General features: G+C 43.6%; 1 protein-coding gene across 3 annotated transcripts in view; it reads right to left on the bottom strand.

Annotated features, from left to right (window-relative positions):
* Positions 1-4868: 4868 nt before the first annotated feature.
* Positions 4869-21825, bottom strand: part of mtcl2 (microtubule crosslinking factor 2) — a 49692-nt gene continuing 32735 nt past the window's right edge. Inside the window, exons 5-25 of one of the 3 annotated variants that reach the window (XM_019862931.1) lie at positions 20951-21013; positions 18763-18930; positions 18449-18602; positions 16921-17461; positions 16442-16742; positions 15485-15700; positions 13353-13484; positions 12052-12156; positions 11684-11914; positions 10872-10988; positions 10624-10791; positions 10037-10186; positions 9812-9913; positions 9391-9394; positions 8900-8960; positions 8679-8820; positions 7692-8225; positions 6958-7225; positions 6638-6856; positions 5717-6129; positions 4869-5635 (exon numbers count right to left, since the gene is read on the bottom strand). In XM_019862931.1, coding sequence (XP_019718490.1) covers positions 5492-5635; positions 5717-6129; positions 6638-6856; positions 6958-7225; positions 7692-8225; positions 8679-8820; positions 8900-8960; positions 9391-9394; positions 9812-9913; positions 10037-10186; positions 10624-10791; positions 10872-10988; positions 11684-11914; positions 12052-12156; positions 13353-13484; positions 15485-15700; positions 16442-16742; positions 16921-17461; positions 18449-18602; positions 18763-18930; positions 20951-21013 — 4233 coding nt within the window. In that variant the 3' untranslated portion in view covers positions 4869-5491. Of the gene's footprint in view, positions 5638-5716; positions 6130-6637; positions 6857-6957; positions 7226-7691; positions 8226-8678; positions 8821-8899; positions 8961-9390; positions 9395-9811; positions 9914-10036; positions 10187-10623; positions 10792-10871; positions 10989-11683; positions 11915-12051; positions 12157-13352; positions 13485-15484; positions 15701-16441; positions 16743-16920; positions 17462-18448; positions 18603-18762; positions 18931-20950; positions 21014-21825 lie in introns of all 3 variants that reach the window. The other 2 variants (XM_019862932.1, XM_019862934.1) reach the window with 2 other exon arrangements.

The following is a 21825-nucleotide window of genomic DNA, read 5'->3' as shown; positions in this document are numbered from 1 at the left end:
TAAATGCCATATTTAAAAAAAAAAAAAAAAACCAAAATATTTTTTTTTCATGATTTTTCCACCATTACTGTGACCTACAACCTGCAAAACTCAATTTGAGAAGAAAATATTTTCAAGGGGGAAGTGAAAATAAACAACGGGGATGGTGTTGGTTGCACAAGTGTGCACACCCTCTTCTAACTTGGATATGGATGTGTTCAGAATTAACCAGTTAGAACGATTTTGCTTGGTCTCATATTTTAAAGAAGAAAAACATGGCTTTTAGGGTGTGAAAACTTTTTAGATACTTTGGGGCCTGGTGATGAAGCAAAAAGTCAAGTTCTTCGTTCTCTTCTTGTCCTTGTAAATCAACTTTTCCAATTGAAATGAATGGAAATGCAATTAATCCATTCTAGTACCCTCAAAACATCACATTTTTTAAAGTGTCTTTTCCTGAAAAAAATGCAATGTAAAATGTTGCATTGCAAGACATTTAATTCGAAAAATAATAAAGCCAAAATACCTGCACAAAAACATAGAAAAGGCAATTTAGCCTCGTATACTCTCTCTCGATTTTTTTTAAATTCCGGATACAACAAACCTCCAATTGAAGCCCAATTTTGGTTTATCCGCAGCATTCGAATTACTTTTTCATAACTGATGGCAGGATTTTGTGAAGCCATCATGTGGCAGAGTGCCGAATGCCAACTGGTCTTTAACCGCGCGATGGCTTTTAATTTGAAAAACCCATCACTTGGGATATTGATATGTCAAGGTGCCACAATATATTTTTCGGGCTGCTGAAAAAACAGACACCGGGCCTGACATGGCTCCAGGGCCGTAGTTTGGACACCTCTGTTTGACAGGCATGCGATTTCATTCAGCCACATGCTGCTCCTGCTGCTACTTACTGCTGTTCTGGCCTTGAACAACACCATTGCGACCAGGCTGGCTCTTCAGTCTTGACCGGTTCTGTTCACTCATTCATCCTGGCACACTGAATATTTATGCATGTTTTGTCTTTCTGTTAAAAAGAAAAGGCTGGCTCTTCAGTCTTGACCGGTTCTGTTCACTAATTCATACTGGCACACTATGAATATTAATGCATGTTTTGTCTTTCTGTTAAAAAGAAGAAAAAGATTATTACTCTGTGTGCTGACTGACTCATGTAATACTGCGTACTACTGTTGTGTTGTGACCTTTGTATCGGATCTCAGCACAGTTTTTCCTTTGGGATAGAAAGACTGGTTTTATTTCATGGAGTGTCAAATTGTTTTGGATTTGGCTGTGTTAGTTACTGTAGCAACCAAAACCCACAAGCAGCTTCATGTAGCCTAATGAAATTTTGTAGTTACATCGTGCTTGATTGTTTTTTTTTTTTTTGGCACTGTGAATAAGATCAAGATTTAACCATGAAAAATATCTATGTCGTATATTTTCAAATTTTAGCGTATTGTATCGGTTTCATTAACTGTTGCACGTTAGAGTCAACAATGGTTGCTTCTGTATGTTCACCAGTGAAGTTATCTTTTTGTGAGGGGGTCGGGGGAATAAAATAAATTATTGTTTTTAAGTAGCGTGTTTTCAGTAGTCTGTTCCTCATCCATCCATCCATTTTCTACCACTTATCTGGGGTCGGGTCGCGGGGGCAGCAGCTTTAGCAGTGAAGCCCAGACATCCCTCTCCCCAGCCACTTCTTCTAGCTCTTCCCGGGATATCCCGAGGCGTTCCCAGGCCAGGTGGGTGACATAGGTTCTCCAGCGTGTCCTGGGTCCTGCCGGTGGGACGTGCCTGGAACACCTCACCAGGGAGGGGTTCAGGAAGCATTCTCATCAGATGCCCGAGCCACCTCATCTGGCTACTCTCAATGTGGAGGAGAAGCGGCTTGACACGGAGCCTCTCCCGGATGACCGAGCTTCTCACCTTATCCCTAAGGGAGATCCATGACACCCTGCGGAGAAAACTCATTTCGGCCGCTGGTATCTGTTCCTCATGATTTCCATATTGGCAGGGACATATTTGCTTAGTATCAATGTACTCATCCACCCATCGAGTCAAGAAAGACAAAAGATGAAAAACCTTCAAGAAAATGAAACCGTATGAAAATTCTAACATTTATTTGTGAATTCTGTGACAAAACACAATGGGGAGCTAGATGGCAAGCTACATTGGTCCAAAAACAAAACATACAAAAACACACTATAAAAGCCCTTTTGGGATGACCGTACATTTACTATTTCGTGCGAGGGTGTTTTTCATCCGCTTCGAAAGACGCATACACTATGTACAGAGGAAATGCTCAAGTGCGGTCAGTAAAGGGAGATAGCTACATATTTCCACAGTGACCTCCATCGACTGGAGATCAGCTGCTGACGTTCAGCTTTCCTCCAAAACAACAACATGATAATCTATTGAATCTACAACATCGTGGAATTGCTTTCCTCTTTTTCTTTCGTGTGGCTTTCATTGCATTCTCCTTTTTTTATGAGGCATTACTACTTAAAAAAAAAAGGTCAAGCATAGCTCATGTACAGGTAGCCAGTCTTTCGATATAAGCCAAAAATATTCGCTAATATGAAGGAACGGCGAAGGAGTTATTGTACATATTGCCACGTGATTTGATGAAGACAAAATGTTTAGGTAGTTTTTTTCAACAGCTGGCAAATATGTGACTTGTGTCATCAATGAAATGAAAAAAAATGATGACACTGGATTGAACAATGAGTCCGTTATTTTCACAATCACTTCCAAAACACTGCGAATGGTTAGAAATGGCTTGATGATGGAATGGAACAATGCGGCATATTGATGCCAACAGTTCATGTTTTTTATTTTGAATAAAGTAAAGAAAGAGAAGAAACATTTCGAATGCACTTTTTTTTTTTTTTTTTGCCAGTTTATGTTCCTGCCTTTTCGGGTAAAAACACTGCAATACGTGTGAAATAAGGCGAAATGTGCTTCCTAATATGCGATGCAACTGAAGCGCAAACAACAAACACATAAGATACTGTAAATATATAAAATATTCGCAACAATCGCACTTAAGAGTATTTTAAATCGACATAAGATTTTTTTTTTCTCAAGCAACGTTATTTGCTACGATAGAATGTGATATGTAACTTTCCGTTTAAGAATAATGGCCAATTACAAAAAGTGGATAAATAGTGTATATAATGGACCAGATAGTATACCAGCCCCCCACCTCCAAATAACCGTATATATAGATAATATATATTGAAAAAAAAAAGACAAAATAATTTATTTCCAGAGAAAACATTGGTATAAAATGTGTACTCGACATATCATTCTATTCTAATCCTGTAAACCATTTGTTTGTTGTCCCTCGACCTTGGTACATACAGTACTTGAGTGTAGCTTTTTTTTTGTGTGCATAAAAACAATCTTGGTCATTGAAATAAAAGGCCTGCTAGGTTTGGAGTCTGCAGCCAATTTGACAGGCACTTCAATTAGAAGATGATCTTCATCATGGAGATGATGCAATGGGATGCAGTATGTACAGCAAAGTATTTTGACAGTTTTTTTTTTTTGACGTCAATGAGCTGACCCGTATTGAAACGGAACACCGTATGAGAAATAAAATGACGGCAGTATGAATAAATAAGGGCCTCAACACGTTAACGTTTTCTCGAAATGTTTTTGACGCTAAGGCCTTTTCAGTGAAGTCGGACTGCAGTCATTTTTTACAGACAGTTAGCCGAATGCTCATTTTTGTATTTGAATTGGTATTGATTTTAAAACAAAAAGATGCAGGTTTAAGATTTCATTCTCAATCAGCAATTTAAGATAGATTTTTTTTTTTTTTAAAGCAAATTCGGTCATTCTCCCAGTGTCACAGTCCTCACTTTACATTTTTAATACGATTAGGAATACAAAATTTGAATAAAAATGAGTGGGGTTTTTTTTGGATGAGTGACCAAATTATTAAACACCTTTACAGCTAGGCATGCACTTGTTAATAGTAAAGGAGACAAATTATACTTCTCACCCCCACCCGAGCCACCACAATTTAAACCATTTCCCAGGTGTCTGTAATAAAATGTCTCTTAAAAATGCCAGGACACTTGGAAAAAAGAAGAACAGATCATTTAACATCCACTCTAGTTGAAATTAGTAGATTTTGGGGGCGGGTTCTGTCTCATGCAAATGAGCCCAAACTCCTCCTGCCGCTATATTGTTGGGCCAGTGCCGACTACAGCTTTCGTGACCGTGACAACTCGGGGTGGAGCTACAGACTTGCAGCGAGACGGGCGCTTACTACTCGCCAAGAGTGTGAAGAAAAAAAGCGAGCGCCCATTCGAAGATGGACTGAATTTTCACTCATGGAGGCAGCACTTCATCACCAAACCGAACCACCAAAGTGTAGTTCACTTGTCAATTTGTAATCGGCGCATGTGTCGTCGTGATTCAGCAATGTTGAGAACAACTTATTTACAGACACATGTTGGGAAATAGGCAGCAAACCCCAAATTGACGCGGTTGTTCAATTTCACACACAGAGAGCCACATATATGTTAAAACTCAATTAAAAAGTTCATTTTCCATAATGTGTCCCTTTTAATTTAATTACCAGCAAAAAGCTTTGCTCGGAGAAAAAAAAATGCAGCTGAGACTGTCTGACATCATGTGAAAAAAGATTTGCATTACAATTAACTTTTATCTACCGTGCCCCAAAACACGGCAGTGCTTATCTGAGTGCATTTTCCAATGAATGTCCCACAAAGATGCACAAAGCAACAACTGGCCGAACCAACAGCATTACCGTCATCTTCATGGCTCGAGTTTTGACATCAGTGAAGGAATAAAACAGGCACTTCACCTGTGGCCACATGACGCAAAACAAAACATCTCTGGCCGGTAACTGCTGATAGTTTTTTTTTTTCCCCTTACAATCTACAAACACCGAATTATTACATAACACAATGGTCCCATGTTTGGAATGAAAGGTCCCAGAATTCCGAGTATCGTTGAGGTCTTCAAATGGGAGGATGATTAAAAATGAGTCGCTGGAGCATAAAAAGTTCTTCTCTCTGTTTTTTGTTTTTTTTTTCCTGTCGACAAAGCAGCCAATGCTGGTGGGGGTGAGCGAGGACTACATTCTTTCGTTTTCAGTCCCTCGAGATTATTGTCATAGCTTAGTGGCGTAACATGATACGCAAAACTACTGTGGATGAGGGTTTCATTAGGTCCATAGTGGTATTTATCATAACGTCCTGCTGGTAGTATTGTGAGTATGAAACGGTATGATGGCCCAGCCTCCTGCCCTAAGAGCTACTGACACTGAGAAATGGGAACTGAATGTGTGTGTGTGTGTGTGTGTGTGTGTGTGTGTGTGTGTAACATGAAAATATGTGCTGAGCAGTGTGTGTTACGTTTGGCAGTGCACGTATGTGGCAGGTTAGGTGATAGGAGTGAATGTGTGGCAATGGGGAGCAGTGTTTGAGTGGAATCATGCCGTGTGCGTGTCCGTGTGTGCGCAGTTGAAGGAGTGATGTCACTCTGTCAAGGCGTCTCCCTTCTCCTCGATGGAGACCGAGGACTCGTGTGGGCGGTGTTTGCACTGTCCCGGTGAGGTGCGAGGGCCTCGAGAAGGTCGGGAGGGACAGTTGGACGGAACGATGCAGTCACAGGGTCCGTCCTGACACACAAAAACAACACCTATCACTCACTACCCAATGTATGGGAAGACTTCAGCATCGCGTCAAAGCAAAGCCCTCACCTCTGTCCCGGAGCCCGCGGAGCCAGTGCTGCCCATCCCGTCCTTCCCTCCTCCTCCTCCCATGATACTGACCATCTCGTCGCCGGTCGTTTGTCTCATGAACCGCTTGTTAACAATCCTGGTCACATTGTCAGTGCCTCCACACAGTCCGGCCAAGGCGCCGAGACCTCCCACGGCAGCTGGCAGACATTCTGGCTTGAGCTCATCCACGCAATTGAAGCCTCCTCCGACGAGAGAGTCTCTCGGCATTCTCTCTGCCGGCAGGATGACGCCTCCCTGGCTCCGCCCGCTGCACACATTCTGCAGGAACTCTTGGACGAGGCCCCCGAAGCGCTGAGTGTTTGGGTCAGCGGCACAGACTGAGGCGCAGGAGGGTTTCCCCGCGGCGTGAGGGTGTCGCGCTGGACTGGCACCTAAACACACAATTGATCTTTATGATGTGTACAGGTTACACTTAAAAGTTGTCTGAAAATGAATACAACTTATTTTACTTTGGCAATTTGTTTGCGGATGGGACTCTCTAGTCTTCTATTACTTAGTTCGATTCTTCTCAAATTACAATTTGGCAATTTGTTTGCGGATGGGACTCTCTAGTCTTCTGTTACTCTTAGTTCGATTCTTCTCAAATTACAATTGTTACCTCTGCCAAGAGTGGTTGCATTTAATTAATGTTTTACCTTTTAGATTTTAGATACCTTTTTAATTTCGTACGTAAATATCGCTCAGCCTTTGCGGCGATCTGCGCTTTTTGTCTATATAATTAGATCATTGATTGTTGCGTATCATCTGCAAAATGATATTTGTTGTTTGTAAGTAATGAATGCATGAGCCCTCACAATGGATCCCTGTGGAACACCAATTTCTTTTAGAGCAATTGATTATGCATGTCACTGAGATTCGAGTCAAAACGGCGCATTTGACCTCCGTCGCCCCTCCAGAGTGTCTCAGTGCTTCCCGAATGTTCCACCACACTGAAGAGGCTGGAAAGTCCGTCGGTGAGGCCGCTCAGCACGGGGCTGTCCCTGGTGGTGGTTGAGCGGGCCCAGGCTGACCCTCCACCCCCACTCATGGCTCTCTGCTGGAGGTTCCACAGGCTGCGCTCTCGAGACGACGGAGTCCCGTCCAGTCTGGAGGTGGAGCCTGAAAACCGGCAAAATGGATCATACTTTTTTTTAAAAAACAGTTGATCATCACGGGAGGCATGAGGACAGTCTACTACTCTGATCAAAAAGTGGAAATACCTGAGGACACGCGGCGCTGGAGCTTCGGGGATCCGAACTTGGGCGAGCAACAGGGTCTATCGATTCGGCTGTGAACTTTGTCCAGAGACGTTGATATCTGTCTCGTTCGGGCTGACGCTAACGGAGAAGTGGTTGTAGAGGAGGGCCGGGGCGACCAGGCTTTGGCGTGCAAACCGGCACCCCTGCTGCTGGTGAGGTTCTCAGTTTGAAGCCCGATGCTGACGCATTGTGCAGCCGTTTGCGTGGACCTACTCGACATCCCCACCGCCTGCAGAAGTAAGGCAAAGAGGAAGCGTACGAGACATTACACGAAGTAATGTAGTCTGATCTCGGGCTGCAACTAATGGAGAAGAATCGTGCAAAAAATGCACAAATAGAATTCTGATTCAGTTATTGGTTTGGTCCGTGACATCTCGGAAAATAGGCAAGAATGCTGACGGTTTTCCAGATTGAACACAAAGATTCTAATGTGATGTGAGTGTGAGATTAAAGCGGATCGGAAAAGGAATGAATGAATGAATGTTCTATAAAGAGCTTCTGTACAGCTGCAGCTGCTGTGGAAGCGCTACATAAATAAAGATGCACGTAATTAAAAATGCACGCCATTCGACCTGAGTTTGTTGCATTCTATTAGTTCACCACTAGGTGGCAAGTGCATTTTTACACACTGTCCCCTTTTTCAAACCTTACAAAAATTTAAAGCACATAAATCGGGTAAATATTAGTTGACTTACATGTTCCTTGCCAGATTTCCTCTCCAGAGATGAGGAGCGAATGGCTTGGCGCACACAGTTGGTCATCTCTTTCATGTCATCACTCAAGTTTGCTGCAATCTCACCCATTTCCAAGTTGCGGAACGCCGATGAGGTCAACCCGTCGGCCACGCCGTTAGTCGAGCCGTTGTTGACCGCAGCGCTCCTGCTCTCCAGCAGCTCTCGATGCTGCTCGGATAGCGAGCTCAGCCATTGCTCATAAGATGACGAAAAGCAGGACGAGGGCTGCGGCGGCTCAGCCGGACCAGCCTCAGCGACAGTCAGCCCGAGGGCAGAGCCCCCGTCGGGGTTCCCGTTGGCCTCCCGTTTACTTCGTTGGTGTTCCATGCGTCGGACGGCAGGCGGGCTGTAGTACATCCTGATTCCGGTGCTTTCTGGAGCTGTGTGGCTCCTCTGGATGGACTCCAGATCCAGCTGTGATCCCACTAAGTTGCTGCAGGAGACACTGGCGCTGGGACCGTCCCAGGTTTTACAGGTTTCCCCGGCATCTGAAGTCTGAAAAGATCCATATTGGGGAAAGTCATTAGCAGAAACCTCCGTAGTTGCATCATTCAAGTCAAACTGCTCAAAAGTGCTCTCTTGCTGGTCTACTTTACATCAAGTGACCGCTTAATTTGGTTTGCATATGTCAAATGCTGCCGACAGGACCTTTTTGGGTTCATGTGACAGTTTAATTTAAAAAACGGTTCCCAAAAAAGTTTTATTCACATCTGATGAAACCTCCAAAAGTCAACCTCACCCGTTTTGTGTTCACTTTAGACAGGTTAAACGCAACTGAGGTTGCTTTCACATTAGCGCCTTTTACTTCATTTTGTTTACGAACCCCATCAAGTGACTTGGACCAGAGAAAGCCACCTACAGATGTGAAAGCACCATGAAACCGAATCCTCCGGGGATCTCAGGTTGATTTACTATTCACATTTACACAAAAACATTTCTATTATTAACCTCATCAGTCAGACAGGTCCAATTCTTCTTGTTGGAGTCACTCAGCGGTGTCAAAGGAGGGGGGGCTGCAAAGTGCACCAAACCCCTTAGATCAGCTGTTGGCCGGAAGTCTGGATCATCGAGTTGTGGTATGGATTTGGTCCTTTACATAAAAACAGATTGTCATTCAAATGTGCCGCTCAATAACATTCCCTATTGTATTGACACTGCCGTGCGTTCACCTTGGTGATCCTGTTCCAGTGGTGACAAGAGTGTCTGCAGAGGACTCAGAGCCTGAAGACTGAAAAGACAGAGCCTTCAATATATATATATATTTTTTTTAACCTCTTTGTGATATTCAAACGCTGTGATGGCCTGGCAACCAGTTGGACATGATCGGCGAAATCCTTTGCTGTCAAGCCGTAATGTTTTCAGTCACACTCTTTTGTTCTTATGGAGTGAGCCCAAATTTGCATCAAGGACAGCAGAATCTATCTTTCTTCGTATCAAACTGACGTGTGGCCAGTCATTTCAATTTATGAGTCAATCAGGGTGTGGCTTTGATATGACTGAAACTCGAGTATTGCACATTACGGTAGATTACATTTTCACAGTGTTACCTAGCCAGTACTTCGAGTTACATCTATGGGACTTTGGTTAGCCTTGAATAGAAAAGGGCCTTTCTCAAACCGTTCCCATGAAACGGATTCACACAGTTTTTGGCATTAATTAATTGACTCATTTTTACCAACTTTGACCCCTAATCTAATTGCACTTCTCATTTAGGGTCACACCTCGTATGCATAATTGGATACAGTATCAATAAAACAACACTGTCGAAAATTCCTGTCTCATGAAAGCTGAAAAAAGTGATGAGTCAATGCAGGGCGTATTAAGGAGTCGAAGGACTCTCCAATAGTGTCTTTTTCTGAATAAAAAAAAAAAATATATATATAAAAAAAAAAAAAAACATCAAAGATAGCGGGGAAATGAGGTGAACCGTGACAGAAACACATCTGATGAAAGGACTGGCAAGGAAACTCTTATCACTGATGATCATCCACTTCTATCATCGCAGGGCACACACTCTTATCTTGGACTTTTTCATCTATACGCACGCACGCACACACACACACAGACTAATGCACACATACCTTGGTCTCTCTTAGCCTCTGCTCCCACTGTGCTCTCTCCTGGCTGAACCGCTCTAACAGCTCCAGCTTTTCCCTGCCCCAGTTCCTCTCTCCGATCTGAAGCTGTCATGGCAGAAAAAAAAAAAAAGGAAAGAAGGAAAAAAGAGGATCATTGAGCAACATGCTGTCTAAGTAGCCTAATAATAGCATCAGTGTTCAATCTAAGCACCATCCAAAGGCATCTACCTGTTTGGTCAAGTCCATCACGGCTGCGTAGGACTCGGCCAGAAGGTGCTGGTGCTCCTCACGCTCCCTCTTGAGTGCCACCTTCAGGTCAGGCGGGTCCATTGCGTCAGCTGAGGACAGAGAGGCCGCTTTGGCTGCTTTGGTCTCAAGCTGAGGGAAAAAAAAAAATCGCAGAATTTTAAAGATGTAGTAATCCATCCATTTTCTTGGAGCGAGACACACTGGAGGCACACACACTGGACAGTTTGCCAGCAAATCACAGGGAAACATGTAGACTAGTGGTCACCAACCTTTTTGAAACTAAGAGCTCCTTCTTGGCTACTGATTAATGCGGAGGGTTACCAGTTTGCCCCAATGCACTTTTGAAATAAATTTGCTCAAGCTACGTTCATATGTTACAATTAATAATGACTGATATTCATTTCGGAGAAGACACTGATCACATTAGCGATTTCTCACAATAAAGACTTTGATTTTCTTTTCAAGGATTTGCTCTTAAAAAAAAAACAAAACAGGGTTCAAGGACCCATTCGGTGCTCTCATTATTATACAGCGCACCATTAAGAACAGCACTTTCCCTTGCCCACCTGAGTGATGAGGCTTTTAAGTTCGGTCCTTTCCACTTCCCACGATGCCTTGGCCTTTGCAAACTGCTGGGTGAGTTCCTGGGAGCCTTGCCGCTCCTGCCGCAGCTCGCCACTCAGGTCCTGCAGCGCGACCTTGAGGTCCGCCAGAGTGCTGCTCACGGCATTCAACTAAAAGAGCGCAAAACGCATCCACGTTGAGAGTGTGTTGGAAATAGCCAAGCGTGCGTTTAAGCATACGTGCCGCCGACCTTGATAGCCGGGCCAAGTGTTTGTTCGTCTCCATCGGCCTTTTTTCCGCTTAAGTGCACGGGGCTTGTCAGGTTATCCGCCTCCAATAAAAGGTAGAGGTCCTTTAGGTTGTTCATCTAGATAACCAAACATAGAGAAAGATTGTGAAACTCAGCCTCCAATGACATTAAATGTACTGTATTTTCCGCACAATAAGGCGCACCTAAAAGCATTCAATTTTCTCAAAAGCCGACATTGCGCCTTATAATCCGATGGGTCTTATATATGGATCAATATTCTGATTTCTTGGACGCATTATTTTAAATGTTCTGTAAAGCGCTTTATAACAGCTGCAGCGGTTGTGAAAGCTTTATCTAAATAAAGCTGTATTGTATTGTATTCCCTTTAGTGTATCTCCATCTAGTGGATGCGTAACGCAACCGCAGCCACTATTGTAGCTTCTAATTTATGCGCCTTATAATAAATAGGCCATTCATTGAAGATGTGCCTTATAATCTGAGGCGTCTTATAGTGCGGAAAATACGGTAGTCTTTATTTGAGGATTCAGATTTATTTTGCAGCACGTGACAGAGGGCTGAGACTAAACAGAGACCACAAAACCTTTTTTCTGCCAATTAGGAAATGATTTCCCTTAACTGTTTCACCTGAAGTACGACGGTGTCATTCTTCAGGACTTTTAGCTGATACTCCATGTTACAAATTCACACTTGAAAAACGTCCTCTGAAGTCTACTGTGCGGTTTTTTTCTTCTTTTTAATCTAATATCCATGGAGCAACGATGCTGTCATTGCATGACTGGAGAAGTTTGTACCTCCAGGATGTCTTTCCACTCCATGTCCTTCTTGCAGTCCAGCCTCCAGTGTTTGAGGAAGCAGCGGAGCTTGAGGCTGAGCAGCAGCAACGCTTCTTTGAGGTGCCGAGACTCCTGTACCAGCAGCGTCCTCTCTTGGCCCCATAACTTGTACTGGAGCCGAGCCTGGAGGCCTAAACTCTGCAACTGGAAGTCCCGGCGGAGCAGAGCCTTCTGCTGCTCCTCGTGGAGCTGAGGGATTGACAAAGAGTTTGAAAGCTATGTGGACAGTTTTTTTTTCCTCATTTAATGTTGATGCATATTAGGATTATTTGACCTTGGTGGAGGTCTGAGTGCCATTTTGTTTTTTCAGGAAATAATATGCTGACCTGTGAGAGTTTCAGTTTCATTTCTCTCTGAATCTCCGTCTCCTTCTCCGACGCCGCTTGAGTGGAACCAAGTACCTCGCACGGCTTGGCGCGGCAATCACCGAACTGGACAGGTTTGGGCAAGAAGCGAGTTTGGAGATGGTGGGCAGAAAGATGAAAGATGTGTGATGAGAGCGGACAAGAATGCAAACAGGGTGGCGGCAAAGCGATGAAGGGAAGGGAAGGAAGCAACAGGAGAGTGTGAGGAAGACATAACGAACCCTTTAACTCATTCACTCCCAAAGACGTTTTTAAACGTCTTTTCAGACTTGGTCCAGAATTGGCTGGTCCTCAATGAGTTAAAAGGGACGTGCTGCTCGTGATTGCGCATAATTGATTCCTAACAACCACGAAGCGCTGACACATGAATAGCACGTCTACTCCGCAGTGTTGGGGTTGGGGGTTCGAATCCGTGTGGAATTTGGAAGTTCTCCCAGTACTTCCACAGACGTTTTTTTTCTGGGTTATCAATCTTTCTTCAATGTTCCAAAAACCTGAATGTTATCTTAACTGAAGCCTCTAAATTGTGCTTAGGTGTGCATGTGACTGTGAATATTGTAGTTGTACCCTGCCATTGGCTGGGGATCAGAAAAGAAAGAAAACCTCTTAGAAAAGAAAGAATCTGCTAGAACCTGTGGTGTACTTGCTACCAATGCCCCTTGCTACATCCAGTTGTGGTGTATTGTGTCTAAGAGTAATTTATACATAAATTGCTATCAAAAGCCCCTTTCACACTGCCCATCAAAGTTGGCTTTTTCCCAGCTTGCTGTCCTGTGTGAAAGCAGGGCTGTGCTGTGACACGAAAACAAAAAAAAAATGTCTGTGCGAGTCATTATTTGTCAAAGGAGCATCTTGTCTTTCTGCAGTTCTCTCTGATGTGATGAGCTGAATTAAAGGCACAGAAAAAAAATGTTCAATATATTTTAGAATGGCAAATAAAATATTGGATGGGCTTCACTGGGGTTACACGGATATCTGTTGTGTAGCCCCCCCTGAGGCCCGGCGTAGCACCATCCCTGCTGTGCGTAGCACAGAACTTAGGCTGTTTGGGAAAATAGAGCCCTATCTCTGCTAGCCGGCCTGGGAACTGCCTCTGGGCTTGCTGGAAATAGTTGAGCACTATTTCACTCAGGGTGAACGTCAGCTCAGCGCTACTCTTTTGCATCCGGTGTGACAATTTCGCACAAAGGCAGTATGACTAAGCGCTAAAAGACCAAAACAACAAGCGTCCTGTGCTAAATCATACTTTTTGCGTGACTTACCAGTGCATCTTGTGTCTCCTCTTTATCCTCCTCTGTCTGCGCAATGTGCTTTTTTCTTTTCTTGTCGTCACCGTGACCGTTCTCCTCTGTTTCCCCTTTGAACCCCGGCTGCAACCGGTCCCTACAATCAGGCTGCCGCATTCATGCGTGGGCAAGTCAATGAAGAAAGAAATGAAAAACAAACATACGAACGAAGAAATCATAGAGAACAGAAGGCGGAAATGCAAGCCAAAAAAAAAAGAGAAAGAAAAAAAATAAAAGAAGCCAATGGAACAAATGCGAGATAAATTATATGTACTCAACAAACGCATACAAAAACAACAATTGGTGGCTTTCACATGACAAAAAAAAGGAGGTAGAGGAAAAAGAGCTTGGTCAGAGAAGAGAAGGAGAGAGTGGAGAAAAAAAAGAAAAGCAAAACAGAGGAAATAATGAAAGGCTGAGGGGAAGGACACAGACACAGAAGAGTACACAAGAGGGCAGAAGAGGGGAAAAAAGGGGAGAGGAAGGACAGCGAGAGAAAGGGTACGGGTGAAAGGTCAAAGCGAGGGACACAACACCAAGCGTTGGAAAAGAGATGTGAGGTGTGATAAAGATGAGGGGGCGGGGCGTGAAAATGGCAGCCGGTAGGGGTGGTGTGGGGTGGGGGTATTAAAAAGGGGGCAACAGGGAGTGAAAGACCAAGCGTTACGGTGCCCATGCAGAGAAAAGGACAACAGGAAGAGGGGAGAAAAGGAAGAAAGAAGGGGGGGAGGGGTGTTTGGACTCAGAATTGGCCTCGAATGGAGTCGAAAAATGATTTCACTTGGTTGGAAAATTATCCATGAACAACACATTACTATATTACTGAAATAGAAATTTCATTGAAGGCAAATTGCATTTTTTCCCCCACCAAGGTGCTGTATTTTGAAAAAGCCTGAAAATAGGTACATAATAAATATAGAAACAAAATAAGTGTACCAGAATTGGATAGTTCTTTATTGTTTTGACGTCAGAGAGAAAAAAAAAACATTGTTCTGTACAAGCTCATATCATGATGGTTTCTTTTTTTTTTTTTTGGTTGTTTTGGTTTTTTTTTTTAGGTGTTTGGTGATTACTCAATTTGGATGTAATTACTATCATAGTCACCTGAATGCATCAATTGATACATTTTACGATGATGATAATTAGCATCTTGCTGGCATCGGGCTGAAACCTCCAAATTCTGTGATTTTTTCCTCTATTTTTTTCCCCCCGCAAATAAATACTATTAGTCAATCCTCATGTGGGGCCATTTTGATCAATCTATGGTTGCTTAAAATGGCTTGCTCTCTTTGACTCCACAGTCATGCTGTTTTTGGAGATTTTGGAGACGCGAGGATTTCGCCCAACGCCAGCAATATGCAGCAATCACGAAGAAAGAGTTCATTAGATTCAAAATGAAACAATAATAAATAGAGAAAAAAAATCTACAAATAAAACTATTTCAACTTTGATGTATTTTAATGTTGCACTTAACAGGCACAGTTTGATTTCACAATCGGATGCTTTAAAATGTAAAATAGAGTCAGTTTTGCTCTGTTACTGGTAAGTGCCACATATAGTGCACAAGTAGATTTTAAATGGATCTGAAACAGCATGCAGAGTACAATATCCATGAACCCATGACTAAATGACTATAATTACAGTCGAATAAAATCGCCAAGTCCCGATTCAGACTATGCAAATAAACATGAAAGCAATTTCATGCAACAACAACCAGGCTCCATTTGAGGCCCACGGCAGTGTCTCAAAATTGGGTTAGGAGGTGGATCCAACTGCATGCGGAGGCCACAGAGGGAAGCTTACATGAGCAGTTCAATTCTGACTCTTTCTAACACGTAATATTGACAAATCTTTTTTAGGACAGTGGCAAATCCTAACAAAAATGTTTTTATGAGAATGAGTCAGATTTGAACATGCATTGTAAATCCCGTGCAAGAACGATGGGATTGGGAAGGGTAAAACCGGCCCAGAAAGTAGAATTTGCAGAATGCAGGAAAGAGAAAATAACTGAAACAAAAAAGCTTCTTAAAAAAAAAAAAACAACAACAACAAAAAAAGAAACAGACTGAAAAGGAATGATGACAAGGAGTGAACGTCATGTGTTTTACCTTCTCTTCTGCAGTCTTGAGTGCATCACGTTGGTCTTCGGCGCAGGACAATACATTGACTGATGAGGTCAAGGAAGACTGACCCTCACCAAGTGAGGATTTCCCCAGGCTGTCAACGTGCTCCACGAAGACCTGCAGCTGGCCGTGAAGGGCCTGGAGCCTGCTGGTCAGAGCGCCAACCAGCGGCCTGTCAGCCAAGTCGGAAAGCTCGGTGATCTATTGGGAACACAGATGCGAAATGACACGATGTTACGCAAGTCAAGTCGAATATGTCAGTTCAGAATCTGCAAGGCCGGTCGTGTGGGTTCTGGAGGGGCAGGTGGGGGTGAGGGGGGGTGTATAATTCATCCAGCTGCTTTGTGGAAAATGTTCACCTTTCTTATTTATTTATTTATTGATTTATTTATTTTTACCGAGTGCTGTTCATTAGACCGACTTATACAGATAACTCTGCAAAGCTGAAAATTTTGCTATTCAAAAGACATATTTCCATAAAATGTTTCAGGTTCGGTTTTGAATGGCTTTAGGTTTCATTGTGGGCGTGGTCAATTTGATGGTGGCAGTTCATGGTGACATCATAACTGTGCGACACCCCAAGCTATAAGTATACAAAGTCCAACAATGATGAACACGTAGCATTTTGTATCATTTATTTGACTCAAAGACAAACTAGGTTGTCATTTGAGTACTTTTCATTTAAACCTTTCATGCAACCTGTTACCTGATAACATGATAAGCTGTCCACTGTAGTAACCGTTGTCCCTGACTTTGCATTTTTAGCTCCACCCCAAAGGCAGAGCGCAAAAGTGATATGGAAAGAATTAGTGATTTTGGTATCCCTGTAAATGTACAAATGTAACTATGGTTTTGTGTTGTTTTTTTTTTTTTTTTGGTAGATGCCTTTAAAGCCAACAACAAAAAAAATAAAATAAAATAAATAAAAATAAAGCCACTGACCTGGCAGGGAGGCTGCACTTTCTCCAGCTCACACGATTCTGCCGCCTCGTTGCTGCAAACGCTGTGATAAATGGACGGCGAGGAAGGGAGGCAGTTCGACTCCGGGGCAGTGAGGAGCTGTATCGCTGTGGAAATCAGGCGAGCCTGGTCCCTCATGGCGAGCAAAGCGTCACGGTCCTTGAGCCCGAGGAGGCCACACGGTGAAGCTTTTGGCCCGGCAGTTTTGTCCATCTTGTTGTTTTGTTCGGTGCTCTCCAGTAAATCGTTCTCCACCCCTAATGGCTCTTTGCGATGTGGCGAACTGATGGAAAAAGAAATAGAGGCTCTTTCTGAGAATTACATTTATGGCACAGTGGCACTCGAACCTCAGTGTGTTGTTTTTTTTCTTTAGCTTTTTTACACGGGGGACAAGTGAGCAATAAAGGGCAACCAAAAATGATGAGCAAGTACTGCCAAAGTGCACGTCACTTTGACGCTACCTGTTAGGGAGACACTCGGCTGAATCTCCGGCCTCTTGGTCCGTCTCCAGAGCCACTCGTAAAGATGAGGAGGAGGATGGAGGCTGGTAGGAAGCAAGGTCACACCGCTGCAAGTTGGACAAGAGCACTCGGTTCTCGTACTGCAGCTTTTTCACTTTCCCGCCGAGCTCTCCGATCTGAAGCCGTGCTACTCGAAGCTCTTCCTCCTGGGGGGACACATCTGGGCTGATGAGCACAGCTCCCTCCTGCACGGAGTGTGGCGACCCATCGTGAAGCAGCCTTTCCGACAGCGACGTCCCAGAGCCGGAAGTGAGGGGCGGCGGTGGCGGCGGAAGCTCAGATTTATAGCGGTTGATTTCATTCATCAGGAGCTTGTTCTGCTCTTCCATCTCGAGCAGGGACCTCCTCAGAAGCTCCGCCTCCTCCTCCACAAACTGGAGGTGTCTCTGAAGCTCCATGACGTTTTCAGATGAAGCGCTTACCCCGGCGACTGGCCCTGTCCCCGGACCACCTCCAACACCGTTAAGTTCTTGAGGCCCATCTAAAGAGGAGCAGGAGTGAAGTTAACGCAACACTGGGGGGGCCAAAGTTAGTTAAAAAGTCGAAGTTAAAAAATGGACGGAAGCAGATACAATTCATTCATGTTCTTGCTCTGATATAAACATCGACGACCACAATGTATTCTGGTGATAAGAGCATACAATACCTTTTTGTTTCACATTCACATGTATAGCATTATTATCGTATCATATTTATTGAACATATGATTCATGTTGGCGGCCCGGTGGTCCAGTGGTTAGCGTGTTGACCTCACAGTGCAAAGGTACCAGGTTCAATTCCAGCTCCGGCCTCCCTGTGTGGAGTTTGCATGTTCTCCCCCGGCCTGCGTGGGTTTTCTCCGGGTACTCCGGTTTCCTCCCACATTCCAAAAACATGCATGGTAGGCTGATGGAACACTCTAAATTGTCCCTAGGTGTGAGTGTGAGCGCAGATTGTTAGTCTCTGTGTGCCCTGCGATTAGCTGGCAACCGGTTCAGGGTGTCCCCCGCCTACTGTTCGAAGACAGCTGGGATCGGCCCACCGCGACCCTTGTGAGGATAAAGCGGACCGGAAAATGGATGGATGGATTATTCATGTTCTTTTATTCAATCCAATGTTGATAGAATTGCTAGTAGCCCTTCTTAGTAGCGAATATAAAGACAGGCGGAACATTTTTTTGTTCCAATTTTGCAGAATATTTCTCTTAATATAGCATCTATTTATTCATTACAGTTTGACATTAAATATAGTATTTATTACTCTCCTCTAATCTCCGCATGACAAAAGTATGCAGCAGTGAGCCAAGAAATGTTTTACAAAGACAATATAGGAGTGTTGGTGATTGTGCCTGTGCCTTTTGTTTGGGCTCTGAACAATGGATTTAGGGATTACGTGTCATTTTCAAAAATAATCGTTGCCTTCATTTTAGAAACTGAAATTTAAGAGCATATCAATAAAATGACAAACATAAAGTGGGACAAAGTGCTACCTTGCGGCCCTTTCATGTCATCCATCTCAGCTCGGAGGCCTCTGTTCTCTACCTCCAGCTCCACAATTCGGCGACTCAACAGGTTGGCCTCCTCTTCCACGAGCTTCAGGTGAACTTTGACTTCTGCCTCGCGGGTGTGGGGGGAGTCGGCAACCTGACCGGAGTCAAATAAAACAAACTCATCAATTGACCTCTTAAAAACATATCCTGTTGATAAAAAAGGGAAGTTAATCGATGGTAGCACTTCACTGACCCAGGTGAGCATACAGAGATATGGAAAGGAAACTGTCAATCAGAAGATCGACAATGAATACCTCCTCAACAGTGATGGAGGCGTCAACGTCCCCGTAAAGGGACCTGTATTTGGCCAGCTCCTCCTTCATGGCCTCGCTGTCCTTCACCAATTTGGTCAGCTTTTTGCACATCAGGGCCGATTCCTCTTTGGCGAAGTGGAGCTGACACTTCAGGTCTGAGCTGTCCTCCTGTTAGTGATGGAAGAAAAGACAAGCGCAACATAGTGAGCACTCAAATCCCGCTGGCACAGCTGCGTGCTGCAGCTTTTTCTTTATCGACCAAAACACTTGGAACGATTCCTGTACCAATTCTTTAGAAAGTTTGAAGTGACTGCCCTAAATCACTGAGAGAGCTAAAATCACATTCTTTTCACAAACCACAATGACGTGATTTGAAGGTCATTTACAGGACCTCATGGCTTTGTAGCTGGAATATATTTATTTGGCAGTTCGGAGAACTTTTTCTGCTGTCCCCGAATATGTTTTTTATGGCAGGTTATGGCACAGAAGAAAGAGAATGGGAGGGGCCTCAGTCGAGCAACAGTGAGCAATCCTAATCCACACTAAATCAGACATCTCCAACTTATGTATGGAATGAATCATGAGATAAGACAAGTAGTTCTGAGTTATATTCAGTTCGTTTTTTTTAAATACCAGTTTGCTAACATCTGTTTTGTTCCCATTCCTGTTCGGGTAGAACACACCAGGTTTTATGACCCAAGGACCGTGATTTGGACAGTCCTATTCCAAATACAGTGATCCCTCGCTATTTCGCGGTTCGTTTATCGCGGCTTCAGTGCATCGCGGATTTTTTCAAACATCTAAAAAAATAAAAAATAAAATAAAAATTCATATACATGGAGTACAGTACTGTACATGTTGCTCTATGTGACTTGCTGTTGTTTTGCAGACTTTTTGCGGACTTACCTGTATATGTTTATTGGTCGCTACTTCGCGGATTTTCGTTTATCGCGGGATGTTTTGGTCCCCATTAACCGCAATAAACGAGGGATGACTGTATAACTGACATCAAAAAGTCAACCAAATGGAACTTTGAAGCACCAGCGTCATGCAGAGAAACATTTTATTACGACTTGCCACTGACCCGAAGTGACCCCCCCCCCCAACCACACCTCCCAACCAACTCAGTGGGTCTATTTGCTTTACAGCCTGTGAGGCATTTCCAAACACATAAAGTGAGATGAGGGGCAGCACATTCACGACCATTTATGGTACGTGCTTTGGGACAGGCTTTATCCCTGCAATGCAAACAATGTAAAAGAATGAGTTGGCCAAAATGTAGATAAACGCCTACACAGACAAGATAAGAGGCGGGAAATTGGCAGAGATTAAGTCGGCACAATAAAAGAAGAGAAGAGATGTTGATTTATTTGCTTACACTGGTATTTATTTGTCTAGGCAGTGTGGGACACTTAGTACAAAAACGTCCACAATTGTGCAGACAGAACTCAACGGTTAATCCTCAAGTGATATTTTCTTGACCTCTTGCCGACGTTCATCTTGTTTCGCTGGATTCTTGTTTGGTAAGTATTTTGGTCCTCAAGTCATTTTGGACTACTTTAAGTTTCGTGTGATTTGGATTTTTGCCATTTCGTTTTGAGGACTTTTGGTCCTCGTCCTCAAATTGATGGTGCAGTTTCTGTTCCTAGCTGGTTTTCCTGTCTTGTTGTTGCCAGCGATTTCTGCTGATACTTTTTTCTGTAAAGAAATGTTTTTTGGAGCGCAGTTTATCTGAATCTGCATTTTTGGGATCCACACCCGACATCTGGCTGGATGACAATCTAGATTTGAAATATCATGTCAATGCATTAAAGAAAAAGGAATTCCAGTTCACCGTTGGTTTCTAAGATCGTTTTCGTTTTTTCCCGTAAATGGCTGGTCTCGTTCTGTCACAAATGGATTCTGATGACACAGTTGATCGATTTCCTTGTTCCTCTGAGCTAGCGAAACTCGACCCGCTCTCTCATGCAGCTCTGAGATTTATTACAAACTCAGCATATAGAACACATCACTGTAATCACTTCCTCCTTAGTTGGTTGAGCATCGCTGGTTAAAATAAAGGTTTTGAATGATTGACAGCCATTCCACGCCTTCTCGGTTCATGCCAATAAATCAGCCTGTCTTCCCGCGCCATTTATTTTATTGAGTGTTCAAACACCGTTGCACGTGTCTTAATGTGTTTGTTTACCTGCGGGGGGAGCTTCTTGTCTGGTTTGTTGTTGGGTCGCGCTGCTCTTTTCTTCTGGGAGTTCTGAAACACCAAAGACCCACACTTGTGAGAGTGGCAAAATGATATTCAGACTTTGTTATGTGTTTGCAAAAGTAATTCATGCGTGAACTATTAAATGAATACAATACTGCTCCACTCCAGTCCATTAGGTGGTGGTAATGCACAACACAAAACAGGGTGCTTTTGTTCCGGCAGCCCTATTTGGTCGACTGTCCCACTTGACCCCAATCCATGCAGACTCTAATCAACCAATTAAACTGCATAACTGATCAAACCGAATATTTTACTTGTAAATAAATCACAAATAGTGATTTTGATTTCACTGACAAATACAGTCAAGTCCGCGCACACAGGGCCGACCTTTAGTTCTTCAGGGCGTTATTGCTATGCATATAATCATGGCCATGCTGGTGTTTATCACCGGGGCAACACTGTTAGGAGCAATAACATGACACAATACAGGCAGGAGGACCCGCTGCTGTATCGCAGTTGTCTCCCTCTGGATCACTGCTTCAACACAGTTTGAAGTCGAGAGAGGAGAGGAGATTAATAACCCTTTCACGCACCCTGTAACCTGATAACATGATAAGCCGTCTACTGGAGCAACCGCTGTCTCTAACGGGTTAAAAAGAACAACAACAAAAATGAATATCAAAGCGAGATGATGAAATCCTGCAAAAAGCTGTGCTCACACCGCTAATGAACTAGTTTTCTCACAGGGACACCAGCCTGCGCTCATCCAAGTGTCTGCTCAGCATATTACACACTCATAAATCATCATCTTGTATTCACTTCAGCACACACACACACACACACACACACACACACGCACA

This window comes from Hippocampus comes, unplaced genomic scaffold (assembly GCF_001891065.2).
Source record: "Hippocampus comes isolate QL1 unplaced genomic scaffold, H_comes_QL1_v1.1 scaffold1, whole genome shotgun sequence".
In the NCBI taxonomy this organism is placed as follows: Eukaryota; Metazoa; Chordata; class Actinopteri; order Syngnathiformes; family Syngnathidae; genus Hippocampus; species Hippocampus comes.
The sequence above is the reverse complement of the archived record's forward strand: the minus strand, read 5'-3'. Positions and strand labels throughout refer to the sequence as shown.